Source organism: Cyprinus carpio, chromosome A20 (assembly GCF_018340385.1).
Source record: "Cyprinus carpio isolate SPL01 chromosome A20, ASM1834038v1, whole genome shotgun sequence".
Classification (NCBI taxonomy): Eukaryota; Metazoa; Chordata; class Actinopteri; order Cypriniformes; family Cyprinidae; genus Cyprinus; species Cyprinus carpio.
The window spans coordinates 10683308-10710627 of record NC_056591.1 but is presented as its reverse complement, the minus strand read 5'-3'; the positions used below and the strand labels follow the sequence as shown (position 1 = coordinate 10710627).

At 37.1% G+C, this 27320-nt stretch overlaps 2 protein-coding genes across 3 annotated transcripts in view; both read left to right on the top strand.

The window, feature by feature from the left end:
• LOC109057696 (serine/threonine-protein kinase MRCK beta-like) overlaps window positions 1-13307 on the top strand; it is a 63233-nt gene extending 49926 nt beyond the window's left edge. Inside the window, 17 exon segments of the mRNA XM_042777578.1 lie at window positions 1655-1738; window positions 2010-2084; window positions 2226-2331; window positions 2492-2628; window positions 2747-2886; window positions 3273-3354; window positions 3442-3658; window positions 4384-4446; window positions 4528-5124; window positions 6312-6409; window positions 6513-6597; window positions 7146-7266; window positions 7357-7474; window positions 8563-8754; window positions 10391-10499; window positions 10577-10647; window positions 11677-13307. Of these exon segments, the coding sequence (XP_042633512.1) occupies window positions 1655-1738; window positions 2010-2084; window positions 2226-2331; window positions 2492-2628; window positions 2747-2886; window positions 3273-3354; window positions 3442-3658; window positions 4384-4446; window positions 4528-5124; window positions 6312-6409; window positions 6513-6597; window positions 7146-7266; window positions 7357-7474; window positions 8563-8754; window positions 10391-10499; window positions 10577-10647; window positions 11677-11805 (2424 nt within the window). The 3' untranslated portion in view covers window positions 11806-13307.
• A 2638-nt stretch (window positions 13308-15945) lies between these two features.
• On the top strand, window positions 15946-26969 carry LOC109083206 (spermatogenesis-defective protein 39 homolog). 2 transcript variants are annotated; one of them, XR_006162750.1, is made up of 20 exons: window positions 15946-16032; window positions 16246-16338; window positions 17372-17471; window positions 17557-17688; window positions 17771-17809; window positions 17887-17951; window positions 18476-18532; window positions 18899-18991; window positions 19108-19141; window positions 19262-19364; window positions 19561-19588; window positions 20677-20750; window positions 20841-20916; window positions 24532-24654; window positions 24953-24994; window positions 25619-25795; window positions 25874-25963; window positions 26043-26147; window positions 26327-26501; window positions 26585-26969. XR_006162750.1 is itself a non-coding variant. In XM_042777576.1 (19 exons), the coding sequence occupies exons 2-19, from the start codon at window positions 16246-16248 to the stop codon at window positions 26345-26347; spliced, it is 1452 nt and encodes a 483-aa protein (XP_042633510.1). In that variant the 5' UTR covers window positions 15946-16032; the 3' UTR covers window positions 26348-26969. The 2 variants fall into 2 exon arrangements, 1 of the variants encoding a protein (XP_042633510.1); XM_042777576.1 differs by having other exon boundaries at window positions 26327-26969.
• Window positions 26970-27320: the final 351 nt, after the last annotated feature.

Sequence of the window (27320 nt, the reverse complement as noted above, 5' to 3'; positions counted from 1 at the left end):
AAGTAAGTGATCAGGTCGACAGATGTAGCCAGGCTTTATTTTTGAAGCTCATGGAATTATAGGGAAAGACCTTAAGTGAAAGTAAGTTCATAAAGACAAAAGCTGAGTTACCTGTCATCTTATTTTTGTCCCCCTCAAAAAAAGGACTCTGTCTCATCCTCATCCGCATCTTCTCTGCTTGCATTTTGGGATGAAGTAAGTTTGCTGAACAAGGCTCCTCCCTCTGAAATTTAACCTCGGCAGGAGTGATCTGTCAGCAGACAAAGTATCTCAAAAGCTTACAAGTCATATTGTAGTTCATCTTATGCTTTGGTTGTCTAAATAAAACAGCACTTTTGTCTGGGGAGGAGTTATCTCATATTATTTAAAGTATTTTAATAGTTCATAACTCACCATTTAAGGCCAGAGATTGACCATACAACTTGCATTCAGCCTAACCAGCATGCCCTTCAGTTTATTACATCTATTTTGTCTGCTGACCGTGCTTCTCAGCCATAGTGCAACCAGACCCTAGAACCAATTCAGTCTAATTGTAGGTGCTAAATGTTAGAGACTCATGATTAGCATCCAGCAGTTAGTATTAACCACCTTCCACTGCCTTCTAACCTCTTAAACAGCTAATGGTAATAACGTTACTCTCCATTAGTCAAGTCTGCAATTGCACTAAGCCGTTAGTTAACTCTTAGAGCCCACTAGGATAATAAACATCCATAATTTAGACTGAATGACTAAGGCAACCAGCCGTTAAATGAATCGAATGAAATAAAATGAATGAAGGATGATTAAACTGTGGGGGATGTTTCACAAATATTTATAACCTACCAATAAAGGTGATGATGGTAACCCCTATAAGCTAATTGAACATGAAAGTAGTTCTCTGAGGAAAAAAGTAATTTCAATTAATTTTGTAATCATTTTAATTACCTGTCAGTCTTTGTGCATCTTAAATTTCAGAACCACCCTTAATTGATACCATTGTGCATTCACGTTGCATAGATATACAGTTCAACCATATCACTATGTTTTGTATTGTATTGAATTGTGCTTGGTAAGTATTATTTGTGCATAATTTGGGGGCTTAATTGCAGATAATGTTAGCCAAGGATGGTGCATTAGTGTTTACAAATGCATCTTAAGTTGAATTATAGATGGCATAGGATTCATTAGTGTTTGCTAAGCTGAAATGTGCTGTTTGCTTATGTTTGGGATCAGAGACTTAAACCTAAAGTATTGTTTACACACACACACACACACAATATACCAGTGCCACGGTTTGCTTTCCCAATAATTTTATAGGTTTTCATTATAGATAATAATAAATGTTTCTTGTGAACAAAAAATTCAGCTTTGTCATTTGTAATATATGATTTTATTAATAGGTATAACCTTGTGCTCATGACTTTCATGAGTAAGCACATGACTTCTGAACGCTTGTTAGTTATGATGTAATAATTTTCACAAATGTCATCTCAGTCACATTGTGACAATGTTTGCGTCACTTGAATGTGTTAGTGTAGCTTTTAGAGGAAACTAAAGTATGTTTTTAAAGCTTTTGAACTCATCTGCTGCCCATAAAGATACCATGTAAAAATAGCCCCCAGCGAATGATGCATACACATTTTAAGCTGTTTTCCAACTGTGGTCTTTCCCTCAGACGAGCTCCATCGGTGATGTGGACACCACACCCCAGAAGACGGACATCCCCACTTCCTCCCCATCAGTGGCTTCAGAACAGGATGTGAGTGTCCACCTAACACTTCCTGTTACATTCTGCTGCTGTCAGACTTCCTGCCTGATAGACTGGCCATTGATTTAGTAATTTTCTGAATAGTAATGGATAGGACAAATCTTAAAAAAAAAAAAAAAATGTAAATGCTAAAAGGTTTTTTGACAGAAAAATAAGCACTGAAATATACATGTTTTAGTATTACACATTTTATATATCTTTGTTTTATTTGCTAGAAATGTATAGAATTTTTATTCATGGAGTTGTTGTATTAATCCTTTAGGAAGCAGTCAAGCCTCAAGCGACCACCCCTGCTGCCCCGTCTCCAATCTATCAGCCCACACTCAGCGCACCAAAGGTAAAACCACCATATGATGTGTCTGACTCATCATTAACCTGTTTCCTTTAGGTTCTTTAAGTCTGTCAGCATATTATTGCTGGCTTTTCCACATCAGCATGCATCCATTCCTCTGACTTTTAATATTTTGTTTGTCAACAGCCTAAAGCTCATCAGCTAAGCATTAAGACTTTCTCCAGCCCAACCCAGTGCACTCACTGTACCTCCCTGATGGTGGGCCAGACCCGACAGGGTTATGCCTGCGAGGGTGAGCCGAGTATTAATGATAAATAAGATAAGAGATGCCGTCTCCAAAATAATGATTTGGGGAAATGATAAAGAGCTTTTGATCTAACATGAAATATTTAAATGCCTGTCACATTTTTGAATGTTTGATAATTCTCCCTCCCTCGCTGAATCTCTTTTAGTATGCTCTTTCATCTGTCACGTGTCCTGTAAAGACAACGCACCCCAGATTTGCCCCATTCCTCCAGAGCAGGCCAAGAGGCCTCTGGGTATTGATGTGCAGAGGGGCATTGGCACAGCGTACAAAGGTTTTGTCAGGGTGAGAATGATAATATAGTCAAGTTTCTGTTCTTGCCAATTATTTTTTATCTCAACTGAACCCTTGCATTGAATTTGATTGTATTTAATACTGAATGTTGGGTTTGCTCCTCTTTCAGATCCCAAAGCCCACAGGAGTGAAGAAGGGCTGGCAGAGGGCATATGCTGTTGTGTGTGACTGTAAGCTCTTCCTCTATGAGGTACCAGAAGGGAAGTCCACTCAGCCTGGTATGATGGCCAGTCAGGTCCTCGACTTGAGGTCAGGATTAGTCACATTCTCAAATCATATATATACTTAGACACAGTCATCAATTAATGTCGTAATCTGTAACAGTACAGTTCAAAAGTTTCGGTTCTGTAAATGTTTTTGGGGGCTTTCACACTAGCACTTTTGGTGTGCATCCGGGTTCATTTGACGTTAAGAGTTCGGTTCGTTTGGATAATGTAAACTCTGTTTTATGAACTCTGGTGTGCACCTGCGACTGTACCCAAGTCATTTATAGCAAAGTATTAACTTAAATTTACTTACCCCAAACTTTTGAATGGTAGTGTAAATAAAGTATGTCGTAATCTCAAAATAAACAACTACAATATTTAGCAGTATTTAGAATTTTTTGTGACATTGTTTCTTTCTTTTCCTCACAGAGACGAAGAGTTCTCTGTAAGCTCTGTGTTGGCATCTGACGTGATCCATGCCAGTCGTAAAGACATTCCCTGCATATTTAGGGTATGTCCTGTTCCTTAAATGATTCGTTGCTACATTTGCCTAATCGTGCATTCTGATAATTAACAATATTTGCCCTGATTTGCACAGGTAACGTCATCCACTTCAAACTCTCCAATCCGGCCAGTGCCTCTGCTGGTGTTAGCTGAGAGTGAGGCGGAGAAGAGGAAGTGGGTGGGCATCCTAGAGGGCCTGCAGAACATCCTGGCCAAGAACCGCCTGAAGAACCGTGTGGTGCATGTCCTGCACGAGGCCTACGACAGCAGCCTGCCTGCCATCAAAACTACACTCTCTGCTGCCATCGTAGGTGAGTACAGTGTTAGGGAGCCGGTGTTCTTATTCTCTGAGAATACCAATCTACTTATCAGTTGGTCAACGGATCAGTGTAGTTTCAATGTAATTAGTCAAAACTAATCAGTCCACTTTCTCCCATTTTCTGGAGAGCAACAGGCATTTTTTCATAATGTCTACAATAATTTATGCACTTAATGTACCTCACAAAAAATGCTGCTTTTTTTGTCCGTTATTATCCATATTTGACTTTATTTTGGTCAACTTTTTTTTTTTTTTAACTATTAACTATTTTATTTATTCAATTTGAGTTGCTTGCAGAGGTTGTGCTGTAAATAATCATTAATGAGTTTCATAATTAAATCTGTTTTCATATTTGTTTTCATTTCCTCTATGAATATATAGATACATACTCCATTGCATTTGTGCATTTGAATATGATATTGTCTTTTTATAGTATTAATATTTCAATAATAATAGCCCATATTCATATTTTCAGTCAATGAAAAATCCCATACTCCTATTTTACTTGGGAGTAGCTTTATGAACAAGGTTTTGGTGGAAAGGACCTACAGTGGAGGGGCAGAAATCACTCAATCTTCATTAAAAATTTAGTTTTGAATATGAACAAAAGTCTTATGAATTTGGAACAACACAATTTTCAGGTGAACTATCACTTTAACGTTGTATTCACAAATATTCCATTCACAAATCATATCTGTCCTGCTTTTGTCTCTACAGATCGAGAACGAATTGCGTTGGGGACAGAAGATGGCCTGTTTGTAGTCGAGATCACCAGAGATGGTATGAGTACTCTGTATAGCACAGGTTTAGTTCTTTGCCATTGTTTTCACTGTAATAAATTTCCCATGATCCTTTTTTCAGTCATTGTTCGTGCTGCTGACTGTAAAAAAATCTGCCAGATTGAGCTCATGCCCAAAGAGAAGATGGTGGCCCTGCTTTCTGGCCGCAACCGCCATGTCCATTTATACTCCTGGGCGGCACTGGAGGGTGCGGATGTTAATTGTGAGGCCAAGCTGACAGATACAAAAGGCTGCCAGGCTATGACCATAGGTACCCTACGCCCTGGTGGCCCAGCGTGTCTTCTAGCAGGTGTGAAGCGGCAGGTCATCTGCTACGAAATCACACGTGTAAAGCCCCATCACCGTAAACTGTGGGAAGTGCAGGCGCCTGGTATTGCCCAGTGGCTGGGTATTATTCGTGATCGGCTGTGCGTGGGTTACCCATCAGGCTTCGCTCTGCTGGCCATGCAGGGAGAGTCGTCACCGGTGAGTCTGGTGAGCCCGGCAGACCCCTCACTAGCCTTTTTGGCCCAGCAGCCCCTGGACGCGCTGCATGCTATGGAGGTGGGGGCCAATGAACTGCTGCTGTGCTTCAGTCAGCTGGGAGTGTACGTGGACGCGACGGGACGACGCTCTCGAACGCAGGAGCTGATGTGGCCCGCTACACCGCTTGCCTGCAGTAAGTGTCTCCAAAGTGCTTGTGTGGGAAGTAAAACATAATTGGTGAAAGTATCTAAGCAACGGTGTGTTGTCATGTTTTCAACCCTCCTGAAATTCCGGTGTTTTTCATGTGTAGACTAGGCATGGACCGATTACAGGTTTCAAGGTATACCGCGATTTGAAAATTTCAAAACCACTAATATTTTACATTATAGTAGGAATCCCTCAGGCTGAGTGCGGTGTAGAGAGTAACACTGACCCCTCCTCCTCCTGTTGGTGCGAGCGAGCGGTCAGTCACGTGTGTAGGATGGCCGAACTTAAGGAGCTGGCCCTGTAACGCTACGCTCTTTTTTTTTTTTTTTTTTTTTTTTTTTTTTTTTTTTTTTTGTCAGCCGTGCCACATGGATACGTTTTTTATGTGTATTTACACTTTGGTTTGAATGAAAACAGCGCATCGGCTCAGCGCAGCTGACACAGAAGACCGTACGCCGCCTGCGTACAGCTCAGATTTGGCAAAATAATGCTACGCTGATTTGGAGAGACACAGAGGAGAGGAATTGTTGAATAAAGTCGTTATTTTTGATTTCTTCATGTGCAAAAAGTATTCTCGTCACTTCATAACGTTACGGTTGAATCACTGATGGCAGATGGACTATTCTGACACTGCTTTTCATACTTTCCTGGACCTTGACACTGTTACTTACTTGGCAGTCTATGGCACAGTCTCTAGCCTCCCTGTTTAGATCCAAAATCTCTTTAATTGTTTTATGAAGACGAACAATACTTTTAAGGGTTTGGAACTACGTGGGGGTAAGTGATTAGTGACAAAGTTTTCATTTTGTGGTAGAGTAACCCTTTAAGAAGTTATTTTTAACTTTTTTTTTTTTTGCATTCTTAAACATTTTCATAGGTGTTAATTATAAATAATTCAGTTACTCTTAAATGTTCTCAACAATACTTAATATTATTTTTTTTTTTAAGTTAGACAATAAGAAAATGGTACTTAAGAAGAATTTTATTCTTAGCACTATTTCGGGAACTGGGCCCCAGATGTTTCAGACAGAATAGTGAACAATCCAGCCTCTGACCCAGTTTCAAGGCACGACAGGAAGTCCTTTGAGAACAGCGTCTTGAATGATTTGGCCAGTGCATCCCTCTGTTCTGATCATGAGCATGAGATCTCAAACCCATATTCATTATTTTCAGGCTCAAACTCAAACTACCTGACAGTGTACAGTGATTATGGAGTAGACGTGTTTGATGTCCACACCACAGAATGGGTCCAGACCATCTCATTAAGAGGAGTGAGTGAAGGATCCTAATTTTACAGTTTCTGAATGCTTTTTCAATTTTAACTGTTTGTATTAATGATTTAAAAGCTGATCTAACTTTAAACTCTGTCTGTAGATTCGGCCCCTAAATGTGGAGGGCAGTCTGAACCTGTTTGGCTCTGAGCAGCCCCACCTCATCTACTTCAGCAACAACTCCTCAGGTCTGATCCCACCCCACACACACTTCACCATGTCAACATTATGTTTTCAAAAACACTGAATGAGTCTGTGTGTAGACGTAAATGAGAATTTATTCATTTACAAGATTTGTTTTTTGACATTTGATATGATTCATTTGATTGAGTTAATAGTGGTAAACTTTTTGTTCACTTAAAAGATTTGTTCAAAGACGCTGAATGAATCAGTACATAGAAGTGAATGAGAATAATTTGTTCAAAAGCACTGATTCATTCACAAACAAAACACCACTAGGTCTCTTCAAAAGATCAGCCCAGGTAATAAAATGTACAGCTTCACCCTTTGTGGTCCATTTACAATTCACTTCCTGCCCACTTTGGCAGATTGCCCTTATAAAGATGCTTTTGTTTGGTAAACTAGAATGACCTCATTTGTCACACCTCCTCTAGGCCTGCTGCCAACAAGTTCCACAATACGTTCAGACACAGCCGCTCTGAGCGCAAAAACCCAGGACTGCCATAGTTTGAGCCACATCCATCTTTCTCAACCTCATTCACACTTGTTTCCACAGATGGCTGTGATCTGGCCATCCCTGAGACCTCAGACAACAGCAAGAAGCTGATGGTGAGGACACGCAGCAAGAGGAAGTTCCTTTTTAAAGTACCAGAGGAGGAGCGGCTGCAGCAGAGAAGGTCAGGTGGCTTCAGGAATAGATCTCTCACACCGCCGCAATCCTGCGCTGCTCCTAATCCATGTGACTTTGTTTCCGTTTTCTTCAATAGGGAGATGCTGAGGGATCCTGAAATGAGATCCAAGCTGATCTCCAACCCCACCAACTTCAACCACGTGGCTCACATGGGGCCAGGCGACGGCATGCAGGTCCTCATGGATCTGCCTCTGGTAATGCCTTAAAGCTGGACATTGGGAGATCAGCTTCAGCTATTTTGAGTTTATTTAAATGTATAAACACACTTGGTGCTAAGAGGAACATACCATTGTTATTTTAAAATCTGGATGGGACGACCCATCAGCTGAAGATATTTTTTGAAATCCCCATCCTGCCAATACCAGTGCCACCACTGTGCCCTTGAGCCCAGGTTTCTGAACTCTGCTGCCTGAGTTCTCTCCACACTCTTGCATTGGCAGTGTCTCACTAATCTGACACATCCGATTCAGGTCACGAAGCCGCTACTAATAAGCCAGTTACTTGAAGCAGGTGTTTTTGATAAAAGGTTTCAAATGTGCAGTGCAAGGGGATCCCAGGAGCAAATTTGAGAAACACTTAGAATTACAACAAGGATCCGAGAACCACTATTTATTCAGACCATTTTCATTTTAATTCATACAGTGGAACAGAACATCATTTTATCTCTATCTATCTATCTATCTATCTATCTATCATAAGATTAACATTAGTCAGTTATTTTTATACTGTTAAGGCTAATTAATGGACCTCAAAAAAGCTTAAATTCAAAATGATCTCAGCTCACAATTTCCAGGAAGATTGATTATACTGTTGATGCATTGTAAGTTGTTTTTAAAAAGGGCTTCCTAAATGGGTAAACTAGATCGGTTTAGATTTAGTCCTTCACCTAAATCCAATTTAGTCCTTCAGCTTTGTGCAAAAAATGCCAAATCAGCTGATGCCTGAATCTGAGGACTTGAGGCTGTTTTAAGAAATGATATTAAGATCAGAATGTGCATCTGTGGTGCGGTTTTGTACAGCTGGGTTTGTGAGTTTATAAAAGCGTTGTTTGGACGCTCAAATTAAGGGCTTTATTACTCATCCTAACATCCTTTTTCTTTCATTATACTGCACAGCGCCAAAGTTTCCCTTCTCTCTGCATGTTTCTTTTTCTTCAAAGCCAGCCAGCTCCACTCTTCCACCCTCACGCCCTTTTCTCTGTCTCTTTTTCCTCTTCACGTCGCTCCTTCTGTTTTCACTCTGGTCGTGGATTCGCTCTGTCCTCTGGTTGCCGTGGCAGCAGCAGAGCGAGACTCCCTCCCCCTCATCCTCTCGCCACCATGCCCTGATCTCCCCTCCGACCAACTTTGAGCACGTCTATCACATGAGTCCCGTCTCTGCCGGGCTCTATCTGCAGAAAGAGCCTTCTTCCCAGCAGAGCCTACTTCAGTTCTCCTCTTCCTCCTCCTCTCCTTCCACATCCTCCCTGGGAAGGGTAGGCTAGCAACACCCCTCCCCACCCCGCTTCCTCTTCCTCCCCGCTCCCCATCCCTCCCCCACCACACCCTCCAGGCCCTCGACTTCCTTTCCTCCCTATGTTACACCATCCCTGTCCTCCTGAACTCTTTGTTCATGCTTGAGTGCAGTGACTTTGATTGGTTTTGTTTTTTGGGTGAGGTCTTTTTAAATTAGCGATTTTAGGTTCACCCAAAAATGAAAATTGTATCATTTAGCGGTAGCCATTGACTTCTGTAGTAGGAAAATGAATGCTACCGTAGACAATTGGGGACCTGCAACTGTTCAGAAGAAAAATGGTTGTTTTTGGTTAACTATATTTTTATATTTTTTTTGTTTTTGTGTTAAGAAAAAAAAAAACTTGATGTGAGTAAATTATAACAGAATTTTCATTTTTTTTGGGTGAAGTATTCCTTTTAAAATCTGTTTGAAAATATGTAATCAAATTCAAAAAATGCAAAGTTTAAGGTAAAAAAAAAGTAAAATCAACAGTTTTACTAATGTTTGTGTGTGATTTGAATTGTATGCTTGTAAGTGTTATACTGCTCTGTTAAAGTCAGCTAGCAGTTACAGGCTCTTACCGTGAGAGTGGGGCATGAGAAACATTAAAATACACTCCACCACTAAACCTAAACTTCATACTTCAGCATGAGACACAAGTGTGATAAAGTTGCTCAGTGTGAAATTGTTTCCAGATTAGGGCTGTCATAATATCAGTTTATCAGTCAAAGTAATTTAATTTTTTTTTCTCTTTTAGTTCTTTTTTTTTTTTTCGGTTTAAGGAGAAGCAGATCCATAACTATATTTAAAAAAAAATATATATATATATTTTTTAACAGAATCTAAAAAACTCATACTGTTGCACAGTGTTATTTTAGTATTGTTAATATACTATTATCATATTTATTCGATGTTAATTAGTGTTTATTTTTATACTTGTAATTTTCATTTTGATTTCAGTTTAGGTTTTAGTCATTTTATATGCTTTTACCATTAGTTTATTTTTTTTTAGTATGTCTATTTAGTTTATATTAAATTGTTTTATTTCAGTTTTATATAGAATTTTAGTACTTACATTTTATTTCATTTTTTTATCTTATATTTTTATTTTTTTTTTTTTTTTTTTTTTTTGTTAATTGATTTTTTTAATTGTTGTTGTTATCGTTGTCTTTTTTTTTATTGTTTGCGTGTGTTGGAGTGGCAACTAGCTGCGTTGTTTACGATATTATCATATGTAGTTCTAGCATATCAATATTTAATTTTTTATTCTTTTCATTTTTTTTTGTATCAAAGTTATCATCAATACCGGTGTATATATACCAATATATTGTGACACCTCTATTTCAAATAATGCTTGAAAATGTTGTTGATTGAGGTTAACATCAAATTAATCCAAAACATTCTTTGAAAAACGACAAAATGTTGTTTTCTCGGGTTTATAGAAAAAATAATATTAATAATTTGTGCATGAAACGCACCCAAACCAAATGTTTGTGCTAACATTAGTCATCTTGTTTAAGAGAAAGTCAAAAAGAGTGTTTACATGCCGTATTACACAAGTGCATGACTGTGGCATACTCTATATGTGTGTCTGACTTCTTGTGCCTCTGCTGCAGAGTGTGATGCCCTCTTCTCAGGACGATCTATCTAAAGACAAGCCACGGCCTCTGTCCAGCATCTCACGACAACAGAGGAGTAAGACCCACATCACCCGCACTGCCTCAGGTGGGTGCCGCTCCTTAAACACACACAGACAAGCTGATACGGTCTAAATATAAATACTAAATATATCTTATTTAAAGGAGGAGGAGATTTTGGAGGAGCAGGGTCATCTCGCAGTATTTCTGATCAAGATCAAGACTTTGACAGAGAGGTAAGAACATCTATCATCTACCTTAATGACCTCCCCCGGGATGTCAAATATGATTTTAATTCATTCGCCCCACATTTTGAAAGCTTCTCGAGATGCATGATGGATGGTTAGAGGAGCTTTGAGGTGCTTTTGGCCGCTCAGTGAGTTTTCTTGTGTCCTGGTTTTGTGGTCTGTAATAACTGCCCCAGTTCTCACAGTAGAACCTGCTACAGCTGTAAACCAGTGTTATTTCAGTTTTATAACTTTATTTTAGTATTACATAGTATTTATGCAGTTATATCATTTATTAATATATATCAATTATACCAGTTTTCATTTTAATTTTAGTATAAGATTTAGTCATTTTATGTGCTTAGTTTTTTTTTCTGTTTAGCTTTCATTTTTATTTTATATACTATTATAGTATTTATTAATATTTTGAATTAGCTTTTTTCATTTGAATTTTAGTATAGAGTTGGTGACGTTATTTTTTTCCATTTAGCTTTCATATTTTTATTTATATGATTTTATAGTATATATTTTTATATTTTTTTTTTTTTTTTTATTTTTATTATATATATTTTTATTTTGTTTTGTTTTTTTAGTTTCATTTTAATTTTATTTACATTTTTTGAAATGTTTTTTTTTTGTGTTTTAGTTATTTTTTACTTTTTTTGTTTTTTCCCCAATATTTCTATTAAATGTTTTTATTTCAGTTTTAGTAATTTTGTTTTAACTTATTTTGTAAGTTTTAGTTTTTTCCCCAATATTTTTTTTTTATGTTTTTATTTTTTCTATTGGATTTTTGTTAAGCATTTATAATACTAACTTTTTTCAATAATATTTATAATATTTACATTTTATTTCAGCTTAATTTCAGTTGCCAAAAACAATTTTATAATAGTTTTAGTTAATAATAATAAGACTGCTGTAAACTCACTTGGGCCTAAATGCATGTATACTGTGTGAAAATGTAAAAACCAACTAGACAACAAGCAGCTGATCTGCTAATCTTGTTTCTTTATCCTTGTCTTTTCTCTATTCTTGCAGCCCGACTCTGACTCGACCAAACATTCCACCCCCTCCAACAGCTCCAACCCCAGCAGCCCCCCGAGCCCCAACTCTCCCCACCGCAGTCAGCTCACCCTGGACAGCCTGGATCAGTCCCTGGATGGCTGAAAATGGACAACTCCCTTTTTGTTTTTTGTTTTTTTTGCCCTGCACACACCCTAGACACACCCTCCCGTATCCATCCGCTCTGCTAGGACTCACTAAGAAGTGCCAAGACTCTTACAAAAAGTCACCTGCTCAATCACCACAAGGGCCAAAGGTTTACCCCAAATCCTGCTGCTGGGTAGACGCCTCGATCGCCACAAGAGCAGCGTGCTGGGTGTGTGCTGAGGGACATAGCCGAAGCCACCAAAAGAAAAAAAGAAAAAATCCTACCCCCTGGTGGAACTGTCGTGGTATTACACTAACCAGATTAGCAGTATGATGGACTTTTATTTTATTTTAAATCTTAATTTCATGCCATGCTCCTGCAAGTTTTTTTTTTAATTATTATTTGCTTTAGTAAATGAACATGCATTACATCTGCTGTGTCAGAATTGCTTCTGGATTCTTAGCTTCCCTTCAAAGTACTGAATTGAGGGGAAAGAGACTTCTTATGCTGTTTTTAATAAATGTATATTATCAGGAACACTCATCAAGGGGGCCGAAGAGAGGAGCGTATGGGGAAGAAAGAAACCGAGGATGATATAGGACTGTGACGTTCTTGTATAACCCAATTTGGACCAGTATCATGATTCGTCACGGACCGGTGAAAATGTCTCATATGAGCAGTAGATCGGTGACAGAGACTTTGGGGGTTTAAAGCCAAACCAGAGGGCACTTCTATTATTATATCATTTCTCTTTCTCTCTCCCGTTCTGCATTTAAACCAGCCTTTATAATATTCATGTTTTAACTTCGATGTTTCCCACAAAGATAATCTAGTTCATCTTATCACCTGGAGAAAAAAAGAAAGCAACAAAAAGGAAGACTTTACATAGAGATAAGTGTTTTAATAAAAATACAAAGGAGAACAGCACACAGCTACAGCTATTCATAGGATTTCAGTAGTTCCTCTTAAGCTGCTACTGCTGCTTTGTGTGCTCTATTTAATAATAAAAGTTAAAAAATATATATGTGATAAGGTTATCTCTCCATAGCCATGCTCTGATTCTGGTTTATTATGTGTGACACATGCGAGCAGCCGTGTGCGACCGTCACTGTTGAAGACATGCTTAAGATCCGCAGGCATATCCATTATCACTCAAGTGTGCCTTCAGTGCCAACTTGTTATAAACTGTCTGCTAAAGCATTTCAGTGTTTTCGACGAGGCTGACGGTAATGTATTATGTTGTCCCCCGCCCTTCTGAAACACTGTAAGACACTTGCACACGTTTTTAGTCTAAAGGAAATGATTTTGTGTGAATGGTTTTTCCTGTACCTCCAGTTTCTCCCTCATTCTTCACTTGTCTGCTTCTTCAGATGGAAGTTTATCCTCAGAACACTACTGCTTTTACTTTAAAAGAAAGAAAAAAAATGAATCACCGGTTGAAATCTTTGTAATTATTGACTTGTTAGCCACATAAATTTGAACAAACAATAAAAGAGTACCTGTTGTGCTTTTTTGGGGAGTTTGTGTGTTTTGAGAAAATGTTCTTAATCATTCAGTTACATGGGAAGAATTATTATTATTATAATTTTTTTGGTCATTTTGAGTCAAAGTTAAAGGTGTACACTTCTCATATGAATACTTACTGACACTTTAGGGTAAAATTTACATTGTTTTGACAGTTTTAATTTGATTTGTGTTAAGTGGTCTTGACTACAATAATTTTAACGGACGTTTTATTTTTTGCATACTCCTAAAAATTTAATAAACCTTCAAGTTCAATTACATTTTTGAAGAGTTTCTATTTTAAATGTAACTAATTTGTGTAAGTAATCATTTAAGAATGATCAAGAGTCACTGATGAATGCACATGGGCATTTTCGCCTTTCTTTTTTTATTTTTTTTGTTTGTTTGTTTTTTTAAATCTTGATGACTGCAGAACTGCTTTCTGCTGGCTCTTTATTTTCTAATTGATGTCACATTATTATTGGTCAAGAACCGCAGCTTATTATTTTACTATTCAACACATTGGTATGTGCTTTAATTGCAATTACAAAATCTTTGGGATTTTTATTAATCTCCAAGGGGTAATTTAGATTTTAATATACAAAACAGTGGGAAACTGTACATAGCTTAAACTGTAAAGGACTCTCTCTCTCTCTACATATTTTTTTCTGAAAAAATTAACAATTTAATTTTAAAGTGAGAGCATGAATTATTTAGGGAAAAAAGCTAACAATAATGCCTGAAAACAATTATGTGCCATGGAAAAATTAGCCCTGTAAATTTGTTTAGAAAAAAGTTGCGTTTTTACATTAAATACCAATATTATATATATATATATATATATATATATATATATATATATATATATATATATATATATATATATATATATATATACAGGTCCTGCTCAAAAAATTAGCATATTGTGAAAAAGTTCATTATTTTCCATAATGTAATGATAAAAATTAAACTTTCATATATTTTAGATTCATTGCACACCAACTGAAATATTTCAGGTCTTTTATTGTTTTAATACTGATGATTTTGGCATACAGCTCATGAAAACACAAAATTCCTTATCTCCAAAAAATTAGCATATCATGAAAAGGTTCTCTAAACGAGCTATTAACCTAATCATCTGAATCAACTAATTAACTCTAAACACCTGCAAAAGATTCCTGAGGCTTTTAAAAACTCCCAGCCTGGTTCATTACGCAAAAACCGCAATCATGGGTAAGACTGCCGACCTGACTGCTGTCCAGAAGGCCATCATTGACACCCTCAAGCGAGAGGGTAAGACACAGAAAGAAATTTCTGAACGAAAAGGCTGTTCCCAGAGTGCTGTATCAAGGCACCTCAGTGGGAAGTCTGTGGGAAGGAAAAAAGTGTGGCAAAAAACGCTGCACAACGAGAAGAGGTGACCGGACCCTGAGGAAGATTGTGGAGAAGGACCGATTCCAGACCTTGGGGGACCTGGGGAAGCAGTGGACTGAGTCTGGAGTAGAAACATCCAGAGCCACCGTGCACAGGCGTGTGCTTTTGGAACCAGAAACAGCGGCAGAAGCGCCTGACCTGGGCTACAGAGAAGCAGCACTGGACTGTTGCTCAGTGGTCGCAAAGTACTTTTTTCGGATGAAAGCAAATTTTGCATGTCATTCGGAAATCAAGGTGCCAGAGTTCTGGAGGAAGACTGGGGGGAGAAGGAAATGCCAAATGCCTGAAGTCCAGTGTCAAGTACCCACAGTCAGTGATGGTCTGGGGTGCCATGTCAGCTGCTGGTGTTGGTCCACTGTCTTTTTATCAAGGGCAGGGTCAATGCAGCTAGCTATCAGGAGATTTTGGAGCACTTCATGCTTCCATCTGCTGAAAAGCTTTATGGAGATGAAGATTTCGTTTTTCAGCATGACCTGGCACCTGCTCACAGTGCCAAAACCACTGGTAAATGGTTTACTGACCATGGTATTACTGTGCTCAATTGGCCTGCCAACTCTCCTGACCTGAACCCCATAGAGAATCTGTGGGATATTGTGAAGAGAAAGTTGAGAGACGCAAGACCCAACACTCTGGATGAGCTTAAGGCCGCTATCGAAGCATCCTGGGCCTCTATAACACCTCAGCAGTGCCACAGGCTGATTGCCTCCATGCCACGCCGCATTGAAGCAGTCATTTCTGCAAAAGGATTCCCGACCAAGTATTGAGTGCATAACTGAACATAATTATTTGAAGGTTGACTTTTTTTGTATTAAAAACACTTTTCTTTTATTGGTCGGATGAAATATGCAAATTTTTTTGAGATTTTTGGGTTTTCATGAGCTGTATGCCAAAATCATCAGTATTAAAACAATAAAAGACCTGAAATATTTCAGTTGGTGTGCAATGAATCTAAAATATATGAAAGTTTAATTTTTATCATTACATTATGGAAAATAATGAACTTTTTCACAATATGCTAATTTTTTTAGAAGGACCTGTGTATATATATAACATATATTACATTTAAAATAGAATAATTGTATATACGCAATGTATATATAATTAGTTATAAATAATATATATATTTATAACTAATTATCTATAAACTAATTTGTTATTATAAATGCTAATATCTAAAATACAGCAGTTACACACACACGCGCAAACAAACTTCTGGGACTTTTATTTTGGCGACATTTTTAAACCAGGAACTAGTAGGAAAGAAATCTGACGTTTCATGAGTCGATTTTCACTGTAAAATTTCGAAGGTAAGTCTGTTACATCGTTATTATAAAATCATATTGCCATTTTTTGTTTGTCATGGTCTAAGAAGGCAAATAATGCGGATGCATATGCTTCTTACAAATCTTAGCGAATCTCGAAATGCCACAGTGTCAGTTTAAGATGACAGCAGCATATGGATAAACAGAGAATGAAGCTGCAGCTGCACCTGTGTGTGTGTGTGTGTGTGTGTGTTTCAGATGACACGGGCCAAACCAGAGGATGATGAGTACTGGAACAGCTCCAAATTTAAAGCGTTCACATTTGATGATGAAGACGATGAGTTTTCACAGGTCAGTTGATTGTGTTTCCACTGAGCCCTACGGAGTCCGAAGCCTGTTTACCACCTTATGGCCCATTCAGCCCTAAAACCGAGGGCGTCGTTTTGTTTTGAACATTGTGGGGGTTGAAGTGTGATGTGTTTTAGTCGAATGCTGGGTCATGCCCCCTCATAAGCTTTATTTATGTATTTGTTTGTTTGTTTATATGTTATACGTGCTTGAGGGGCCTCGCCTCAGGACCGTGTTTTATTGCTTTACATGGACATTAGCATTTTCTTATATTGATATTATTTCTTACTCCTTAATAGTTCATCATCATTCTTAACTAGCATTTGTTATAAAAAAAAAATAAAAATAAGGCTAGCTTATTAATCATTACCAGGCCAAAAATCACTTTTTATTAATCTTTTAGCATTTGTTATTAAAAACACCATCTTGCACATTTAGAAGCAATAGCTACAACATGCCACAGTTGTAATATAAATCTATAGGGAAAAATCTATTCCTTCAACAGATTATCTATTATCAATTCTACAAGTAGAGAGAATTCACCACAATAAATAAGCTAGTACAATAAACCGTGATCAATTCTAGTAAAGGTGGTCTTAATATATGATTTTTAAATATGTTTGTAGTGCTGATGCAAGATTATGTTTTCTCCTCTTTTCATCAGCCTTTTTAGTTTATGTGCCTTTTTTTTTTTTTTTTTTTTGATGTTTGGCTTTCTCCATAGCATTTTAAAGTGTCAGTGTCTCAATAGAATTCAAATAGATCGCAGAACATGAAAAAGTTGCTTGGAAAATATTGGCCTTTTATATGTAATTAAACAATGTAATATAATTTGTATGTGAACATAACGAACATGGTTACAGAAACATTGAAGTGGGAAAATTAAAGGAATTAAATTAAACAAGGTGACATAGAAATTGTTAAAAATCTGTTCTTAAAGTTAATATGTGTTTTGTACAGTGTTTATATTGCATTTTTTCTTTCACATTTCCTCTAACACCGCTGTGTGACCCTCATGTTGTGTTGTTATTCGCAGCTGAAAGAGTCAAAACGGGCCGTGAACAGCATCCTGGTGGATGAGGATGAGGATGAGGATGATGTTGAGAGAGTCAGCTGGAGTGGGGAGCCTGTGGGAAGTACGCAGTCCTGTCTCTGATCTCCGCTCCTGTCTTTACTGTCTGTCCTTCATCTGGATGCTCATCAGTTTATGTTTGTGTTTAGGCATCTCTTGGTCCGTGAAGGAAACTGCCTCCAGTATCCGCTCCGGCAGTGAGCAGAGCTTTCCCAAAATAGACACCACCCCTTCACTGTCCAAACAGGGGTCTGGATACTCCCTGAGCTCCCTGTTTAAAGGTAATCTACAGTGAAGGGTACGTGAATGTTTTAGTTCAATCGTTGTAGACTCACCAATCTGATTTTGTTTATGTTCCCTCAGCAAAGAGCAAACCTGGTGCTTTCCAGTCCTTCTCTGAGTGTAAGTTCAAGTCACTGAAGCATTTAGAAAGATTCAGGCGTACTGTATATTAAGTGTGTTTATTCACTGTTTTCTAGCTTTTAGTGACACGTCTTTTAGAACATACGCACCAGAACTGAGGAAGCCCAAGTCAGATGGAAAGGTAATCCACATGGACATGTTTACATCAGCATTCAAACATTTGGGGTCGGTGAGATTTGTACTGTTTTTGTTCATCATGGATACATTTATTTGATTAAACACAGTAAAATACAGTACAGTACAGTACAGTACAATACAGTAAAATAGTAATATTGTGAAGTATTATTACAATTTAAAATGACTGTTTTGTATTTGAATATATTTTTGAATGTAATTTAATCCTGTGATGGTAAAGCTGAATTTCCAGCATCATTACTCCAGTCTTCAGGGTCACATGATCCTTCAAATCAGTCTAATTTCCCGGACTGTTTGATGGATAGAAAGATCAAAAGAATGGCATTTATTTGAAAATGTAACATTATATATTTTTTACTGTCATTTTGATCAATTTAATGCATCCTTGCTGAATGAAAGTATTATTTTGAATGATAGTGTAAGCTTGTCCAGAAATTCTCACTGTGTAATTCATTTTTTTTTTTATATATATAATTTTCTAACATTGATTTGTTCTCTAAATGGTCATAGGATTTTGTCAGTGACCTGAGTCCTGAGGAAACCGTGAGGAGAATGCAGAAAGGACGGGTAGGGGGCAGCAAAGAGCTGTATATAGAAAGTATATTTACTGATAAACACTGAAGATATACTGCACTAGAAAGTCAGTTTAAAGGTGAAGTCAGGAGGTCTGATATAACAGGATTAAGCCATTTGTTTATTTCTCATTGTAGTTGATAAGTAGGTGCAGGCCCAGTTATTTCCATTTCACATTTTTAAGAACCACACACTTGTAAAATATTTACTGTAATATAATAAAATAATTAGTCACGTAATATTTTTTTTTTTTTGTTGCAAAAAAAAAAAGGTATTTAGTATTTATTTATGATACATTTTTCCACGCTTGTACATGGAAAAATATGCTTTTTGCATCTTATTAAAATGATTCTTTTACAGCCATTTTCCCTAGAAAAGTTCCGCTCTCTACAGGACAAACTTCTGCTGCTGGATGAAGCAGTCGCTGTTTATGATGGCAATGTCATCACTGCTGTGAGCCGCACATCTCTCACATACCCTATATGAAAGCACTGCTATGATTTATAATGGTTCACTTTCATATCAGTAGTGTGTTTATTCACTGATCATTTACATTTTTCCTACTGCAGGTCTTGATATTTTTAAAAAAGTCATTAAGTAAAGGTGAGATGTTTTGTGATCTGTCATTGCTCACCAGTTCCTTCTCTTTTTTTTTTTTCACAATAAGTGAAATATTTTATAGAAAGTCATGATTTTTGTTTTTGTTTTTTGTCATTGTTGCAGAAATCCTCTTTCGTGAGTTAATGGCGAGAGATGTGGCTTTGCGTCATTATGTGCACTATTTAAAAGAGATGGGAGAACAAAAGCTTTTGGTCGAATTACTGAAGTAAGTTTGATGATTAGATATTTAACTTCCCCTCGTAGTGAGTAACATATTAAAAATAGTTGTGTCTAGTGTTTTTGTGCTAGGACGGTTGGCATTTTTCCATATTTTTGCATTGGTTATTTGATTTGAAGTGTTGTATTGCTGTGTGTTTTATTTGAATAACATTGATCATGTTGGTCACATGACTGTATTTTAGGGCTCTTGGCAGGACAGAAGATATGGCGGTAGGTACTAACTGCACTTACGTAATTGTACACACACATCAGTACCCACATGACCATATGTACTTAACCCTCCCGCCTCCAGGTCATATGACTAAATTTGACCAGCTTCAACAAAATGCACCTCCCAATTCATGGGTGCTTTCTTAAACTTGAGGGGAGAGCCCAGTATTAAGTAACTGAAATGCACACTTCCTCTTTCATGTTTACACATGTAATGCAGTACCAAATTTTCCCTGAAACCAATGATTCAAACATTTTTCATCTAGATTAAAAATATGTTGATTGTTAAGATAACATTATCTAAGATAATGGAGTCATACTAGAGCATGTCAAAAGTATTAGGTGCTAGTACATTGCATTTTTAAAAAACGGGGTCTTGTATTCCCCATTTTTGTACCATTTCTCTTAAGGCAACAACTATAAAACTGAAATAATTTTATTTCCGTTATGGTACGTTACCTGAGACCAGATTAGAAATATATATATATATAAAAAATGTTGATTATATTAAAGTCTTTCCTTTTTACGCAGAAAAAAAGAGAAACTGTACATACTTTTACTACATCATAGAGGGTTAATGTCAGCTGAAATAAGTTTATAACTTTACATTTCATAGAAGTGAGAAGAAAGAAAAGGAAGAAAATGGCCGTTAAATTAACACGTTCTGCTTTTGCCTGATTGATATTATTGGTCTAAAATGAAAGTGAAAAGAGAGGAAGTTGGACATTCTAATAAAATTTTTGGTAACACTTTACAGGAAGTAGTAGATTTACAATAAACAGTATTTATTCATCTTTGTTCACGTTAGTTAATAAAAATACAATTGTTCATTGTTAGTTCATGTTAGCTCCGGTTCATTAAATAATATTAACAGATGCAGCTTTTGATTTTAATAATGTATTAGTAAAAGTTGGAATTAACATTTACAATGATTAATAAATGCTTTCAAAGTATTCCTCATTGTTTTCATTTCAACTAATGTAGTTAACTAATGTTAACAGGTGGAAACTTTTTTTTTTCTTCAGTAATTTGTAGTCATGTTTCTGTTTAATCACACATTAAACTGGCTTCATTTGTCTTTTAAACAGTTGATGCATTACAAAGAACACTTAAATATTAAGGATGAAGGTCGAAGAAGAGACTTCCTCAAAAGTTGCCTCAGGTAAAGATCTTTCAGAGGGATTCAGCGGAGAGTTCAGAGTCATTTCCTGCTGACCTTTTAATGATCTGTGTGATCTCTGTTTGTTCTCAGCCTTCCTTTCTCTCAAGATGACGCCACTCATGTTCAAGACCACTATACACTCCTCGAGAGGCAAATAATCATAGAGGTGACTTGTTTATTATTCCCTTATATTATATCATTATATTATTCCCTTATACACATTTTAGTCATTAAAATTATGAAATAAAACTAATGAAAGTATGAATTTTATGTAGTGATCAGTAAAGTCGTCCATAAAAAATATAATTTTAGTTTCAATATTTTAATATCATGAGAAGTGTATGAAGTATATGAGTAATGAAACAGGTTACTGGTTAATGTAATACTGTAATATACTACAACTACATAATAACTATGTAATATATTATAGTACAATAATTTCTCTACTGTTTGCAAATGGAATTGGAAAAAGAATGACGGACCCCATCCCAAATGTCACCCTAAAGACACCATGACAGTGCTGTTCTTTTTTTTAAAGTCGAAACGAAATGAAACAAAGTTTTTCTGCATTTCTATTTCTGCCTCACCTTACTATGCTGTTAAAGGAATATTTCCTCTGCCCCTCCTCGCTCTGCCTCTTTCCTGAGTGTGGTGTGGTAGGTGGCACGGCAGATGTTTCCTTAGATTACGAAACAAGTGATGCGTGCTCACTTTGTTCTTATGGCATAATAACACGTATGAGAGTGAGATTCAGTTTGCATCAGTCAGTTAAGTACTGTGAATATAGTCTGGTTAGATATTGCTAAATACGTCATTGTCAGGGAATGTCTTGACATGTATTTTCTGTTTCACACATCCTATGTCTGATTTCTGGGTTACTGTATTGAACGTTTCTTTAATAATATGGTAGATAATAAAATGTACAGATTTACTGAATATAAATTATTTTGTAACTTGCATGAAGCCCTAGACCTTTTTTTCTAAAAATGGCAAATTAGGAACCATTGTAATGTTTTTATTTAGTTTTTTTTTTCATACAGACACAAGATTGTATTGATAAAACAATTGGTGGTGCCTTTTTTTTTTTTAACTTTTTTGCTTTTCATACTGTTTGGCGCTATAAGCTCAGCTTTGTTTTCTGCTATATTCATAATATTTGGCAAATATAATAAGCTGAGCTCACTTGCACTGTGAGTTTCAAAATCTGATAATATGAGCACTGAGATGAATATGTGCCACAGCTGCAGGATGTGTGAAGCAGGCCTAAGTACTTGACAGACATGAGAAAATAGCTCAGAGAAGAGAATATCTCTATATATAGTTTTTGACTCTACTAAAGCATAAAAATACCGTAATATGTTTGCAGATATTTAAGAAACATGCTAAGTTAACATATTTGTTTATCTGAAAAACAATGTTACAGTCAGTTACTCTCCTTTGAAAATGTGCGTTCCAGCCCAAAATGTCGGTCTCTGTTTTGGTTTGTGAAACCCGCCCCCAGGTTACCAGTTGGCAGGAAACACAGCCTATTTCATTTCAGTCATGGAAACTGGCAAACGAAAGGGGTCAGAGCGTCAATCTGGCAACCTGCATGTGCTTCAAGTCTGAGGAGGAGGGACAAGGTGGAAAAAAAACCCTCTCCAGTATTTTGAATTTGGACTGCAATACCTAGTTCAACCACTCGGTGTCAATCCTACATACAGCACCTTTAAAAGTGTATCAGTTTTAAAGTGGTCATATGATGCTTTTTTAAACATCATTATTTTGTGTATTTGGTGTAACGGAATATGTTAACATGCTTTAATGTTAAAAAACACATTATTTTTCAAATACTGTACATTATTGTAGGTCCTTTGTGCCCCGCCTCTCAACGCGTCGTTTTCTACAAAGTCCCTTCTTCTGACAAGTGCAGTCTGCTCTGATTGGCCAACTGACCCAGTGCATTGTGATTGGCCGAACACCGCAAGCACTCACTGGAAATGTAACGCCCCTTACCATAATCGCGAGCTTCATCTTTCAAAATAAATGTAAAGACAGTTAATAATGTCCTTAGTTTTACCATCAGTTCAAGCATGAAAGGGGAACAGAGTCGCGTGACAGACACAGTGATGAAGCTCATATGTGTTTGCAGTATACAAGCCACTGACGGTTAAGACAGCTGACTTCACTGTGTGACCCTGTCTCTCTCTCTCACACACACACACACATACACGACACGCAAAACTCCGCATTTGAACAGTCAATAGCAAATACTTAAATTAATAACAAAACATACTTACAGTAGCTGATTCAAAAGAGCCAGATTGTCGTAGCAAAGTCAGAATTATCTCCTCTCCTAGGTTCACGAAACGGTCGTCCATAAAATGCATTGCTTTTCTGTTGTAAGTAATCTTAAAGATTCCTAAATGCATCTACTTTCGGAAGGCCAAATAAAGTGCTTTTGCTTTCGCCTAAAAAACACACAGCATCTCCCTGACATGACTGCTTCAACACTAAGTGCGGTTACTGAAACCACGCCTTCTTTCTTTGCATGAACATTTGGGCGGCATTACGCAAATATTTCCACATCATGACCTAGACATGTGGGGGCGTGTTTGAATGAGTCTAACATGTGTTCATGCTTTGTTTTTTTAAAAACGCATTATTTTTCAAATATTTTACCTTTATTCCACACCGAACTGTCCCTTCTCTGACAGACACCTCGATTATTTCCTGTTTTTATGAAGCCCCTCCCTTAGAAATATGCAATGGGCTAGGATTGGTCAGCTGGCTCAGTGTGTTGGGATTCGCTAAACCGCCTCTAGATCGTGTCTAAACATCCCACCACTCAAGCTCAGAATGTGCTCAGGTTGTATTGTAAACAATGACGTCCTCTATATTGCTCATCAATTTGAGCCCGATTGAGATGCAGAGAATATTAATGAAGAGGATCGCACAGAACCTGTGCAAGCACGGCTCTTAATGGTATGTTTGTTTGTTGTTGTCTCATACTTTTAGATACACTGTTGTTTGTAAATGCTACTGCTTCTGTTAGCTTTTAATATTCGGTTTTATTCTGATTAATGCTTTAATAAAGCACAGCAACCGTACGTGCGTCAATGTATAACGCTTCTCATTGCTATGTGAAAATAAGTGTATAAATGGAACAGTTTGTTGGAGCTGATCTGACGATCTGAATGAGAGAGAGAGAGATGCAGAGCAGGGCGATGCGAGGAACAGGATTAAGAACTGCTGCTTGAGAACATGGGTTTTGAAACTTGTGAATCCATTAGAATCCATTAGAATCATTAGAAGAGAGAATCGCGATTTATATATGAACAGACGTGCACTCCTAGTTTTCTCTTCCTCTTCTCTAAAGCAGCACAACATGGCCTCGCCCCCTTTGTGCATGTTCCTGGGAGCGGGGTTTATCTGGGTTTGTGACGTAAACGGACCTGGGAAGAAGCTCGTTGTAGTCCCTACCAGCTGTTTTTGTAGGCATTAAATTTTAAAAGACAAATCTCCGTTTGCATTGAACTTTTAGCGCTGCAACTTTGCAGATACTGTTTATGCTCAAACAGCAACATTACACACTAACTAATGTTTAAAAAGTGAAATCGCAATCAACCACCCCTTTAACTTTGATGAAGTATATTTCTTTGGTTTTGATGTGCACAATCAGCTTGTAACACTCCAACAAGGAAAACTTGAAATCGCATCATATGACCCCTTTAATTAGGGTGTATCAGTATCAATTGATACGGTGTGTTCACTGTATTTTATTTTATATTTATTTTTTCAGGCTAGTGACAAGAAGGCAGATGCAGAAATCTTTAAGAAGTTCCCTAGAAAAGCGTCCATCCTTAATATGCCGATCATCACCACACTGTACTACTCCTGCTTTTACCATTATGGAGAGTCAGAGGTACAAGCTCATGCTCCACTCTTGTACTGTGTTGTAAAATTTTATGCAGGCAAACTGAATATATTCTAATATATCTAATATAGTTTTAAGAAACTTAAATCACACTTAAAAATAACAATATATCTATTGTTTTGTTATCTGAAACCTAACAAGTTTCATTTTGTGATTTTTGAAAAGTGCTATTTTTAAATAAATGTCCCCTGGTTTGATATTTATACATTTTAAAGTGTTTTTAGATCTCCAGATGCTTGTTGGGCAACTGTATTTCAATCATTTTTATCCTTTTCTTCTTCTACAGGGAACTTTCAGCAGCCCTTCGAACATTCGAAAAACTTTCCGGGTAAAATTGTCATCAAATTACTTGTATTTAATTAAAATTGTACTTAATTGTATTTAACATTTACCATCTTACAGCACCATGAAAAGTCTGGACACACTAACTCATTCTTCACTAATACTTTTTCCAATAGTAAAGTCATCAAAACTGGAAGTGTGGGAATTGTCAAGTGACCAAAAACATTAAACAAATCAGGACTATTCTTCAAAGTCATCTTGATTACTAATCTTATAGTATAGTTTCATATTTGTCTATGAACACCTACACCTTTAGATGTTTCTACAGTCATAAGAAACAAATTCATTCAAGTGTGTCTAGACCGCTTAGTCTAGTCTTAGTCTAATTAGTCATCTATTTTATTTTATTTTTAAGATTGGTCATAACGTTTTCAAGTCAGTTATAAAAAGGGAGAATGGTCTAATTTGAATCCAAAACTCTTGGCTAGCTAATAGCTGATGAAACTAGCTCTCAAGACACTTTTAACATAGTGACTATGTTTATGCAGCTGGCCCCAGTAGTGTATAAACTGCACATGTAGAATTCTTTAATAACAGTCTATGTAAAAGAGTTTCTTTCCCTTACTGACAATCTATATATACTGTAAAAACTGTTCTGTCATGTCTGCAGATTTCAGAAAAGCAGTACATTCTCACAGCTCTTGGTGCAAGAGCGAAGTTGAAGTCCTGGTTTGATGTGGATAGTCTGTTCAACACCAAGAACTGGCTGGGATACACCAAGAAAAAATCTCCCATTGGCTTTCACAGAGTGGTGGACATCCTGCATAAGAACAGCGCCCCTGTACAGGTACATCAGTTTCGATGTTGTAATAAACCTGCTCCGTTTCCTCGCGTGCACTTCATTGGGCTTTCCCATGATCTGCAGGTGCTGCAGGAGTATGTGAACCTCATCGACGACCCAGACCTCAAACTCAGCGGGGCTCTGAAATATAAATGCCATGACGTCGTCATCAATGTGAGTTCATTCTCGAGTCACTTTGCCAGCGTTTACGGCTTTCTCAGTGTAAACCACTGTGTTTGTTTTGTTCATTCAGACATACAGAGACCTGAAGGACCGGCAGCAGCTTATTGTTTACCGAGAGAAGCTAGAACGAGACTCGCCTGAATACAGGAAGATCCAGGAACTCCTTAATAATGTGGTAAGAGGAAGAGAGCCTTTACTCTTGAGTCATTTTCTGATTCACAGTGTAGTCTGAGTAGGTTTGAGGAGAAATCTTGAGAAACATCTTACAGTAATTTATCAGTGTAACTCCTCATTTGTTGCACTGCAAAACTGTGTTTGCCTGAAGTGATTTTTGTTCTTTTTTTGTTACTCCAGCAAATCAGATGGAAAAACTGACACTTGGATCCTGACACGAGGCAGTGGTGGGCAGATGCTCTTTAACAGACAATATTACACAAAAAACACTATGAAGCTGCTTAATACTGAGTTAATCCTGAACAAACAGGACCGGGATCCTCACAGGAATTGAACATTTCAGAGAACCAGTGGAGTGAGTCATTCTGAGTGATTCTTTTGCAGATGTATCTGTTCAGTATGATTAAACTGCCAAGTGTCCTTCTGCCAACTCTACAGGTGAACATTTCTAAAGAAATAAGGGAGGCTATCAGTGGTTGCTGATGTGAACAACATACTCTTCAACCCCTTACACCTTTTTGTTTGCCTGTATATGGATGTCTGAACAATCCTCACCCCTCTTTTTTATTTGTTATTAAACATAATACAATACTGAACTGTTTATACACGTTTTCTGGTAAATATCTGACTGAAGATTTGAATCTTGTTGAAGATGTTTTTACTGTTTCGACAGTACAGATTTGACTCGATTGCAGGGTAACCACACAGTTTCTGTAAACGGAGGATGATTTTAACCACAAATTGAGTGCATAGTAGCAGTATGAGCCAGGAAGTTCCCCTGTGGCGTCATTTTGGGTCATTAAATAAACCGTGTGTCACATAACCTTTTTCATTGGATTTCCACAAATTTTTTTTGTTCTACTTCGTTATTTTCATATATAGACACAAATGTGAGTAAACTTTATACAGCTTACATTTATAGTTGTGGTATTTGTACAATACCATAATAGCAGCCACAGGTACACTGGTTTCCAAAAAATAAAATAAACTGGTATTTATGACGACAGTAGTTCTGAAAGTTGGATCTACCAAATTCACACTACCTTTCAAAATTTTAGGCTCAGTTAATTCAAAAGTAAGACATTTATAATGTTACAAATGTTTTGACAGGATCCTGAAAAAAAAGGTATAATGTTTTTCACAGAAATATTAAGCAGCACAAATGTTTTTAACA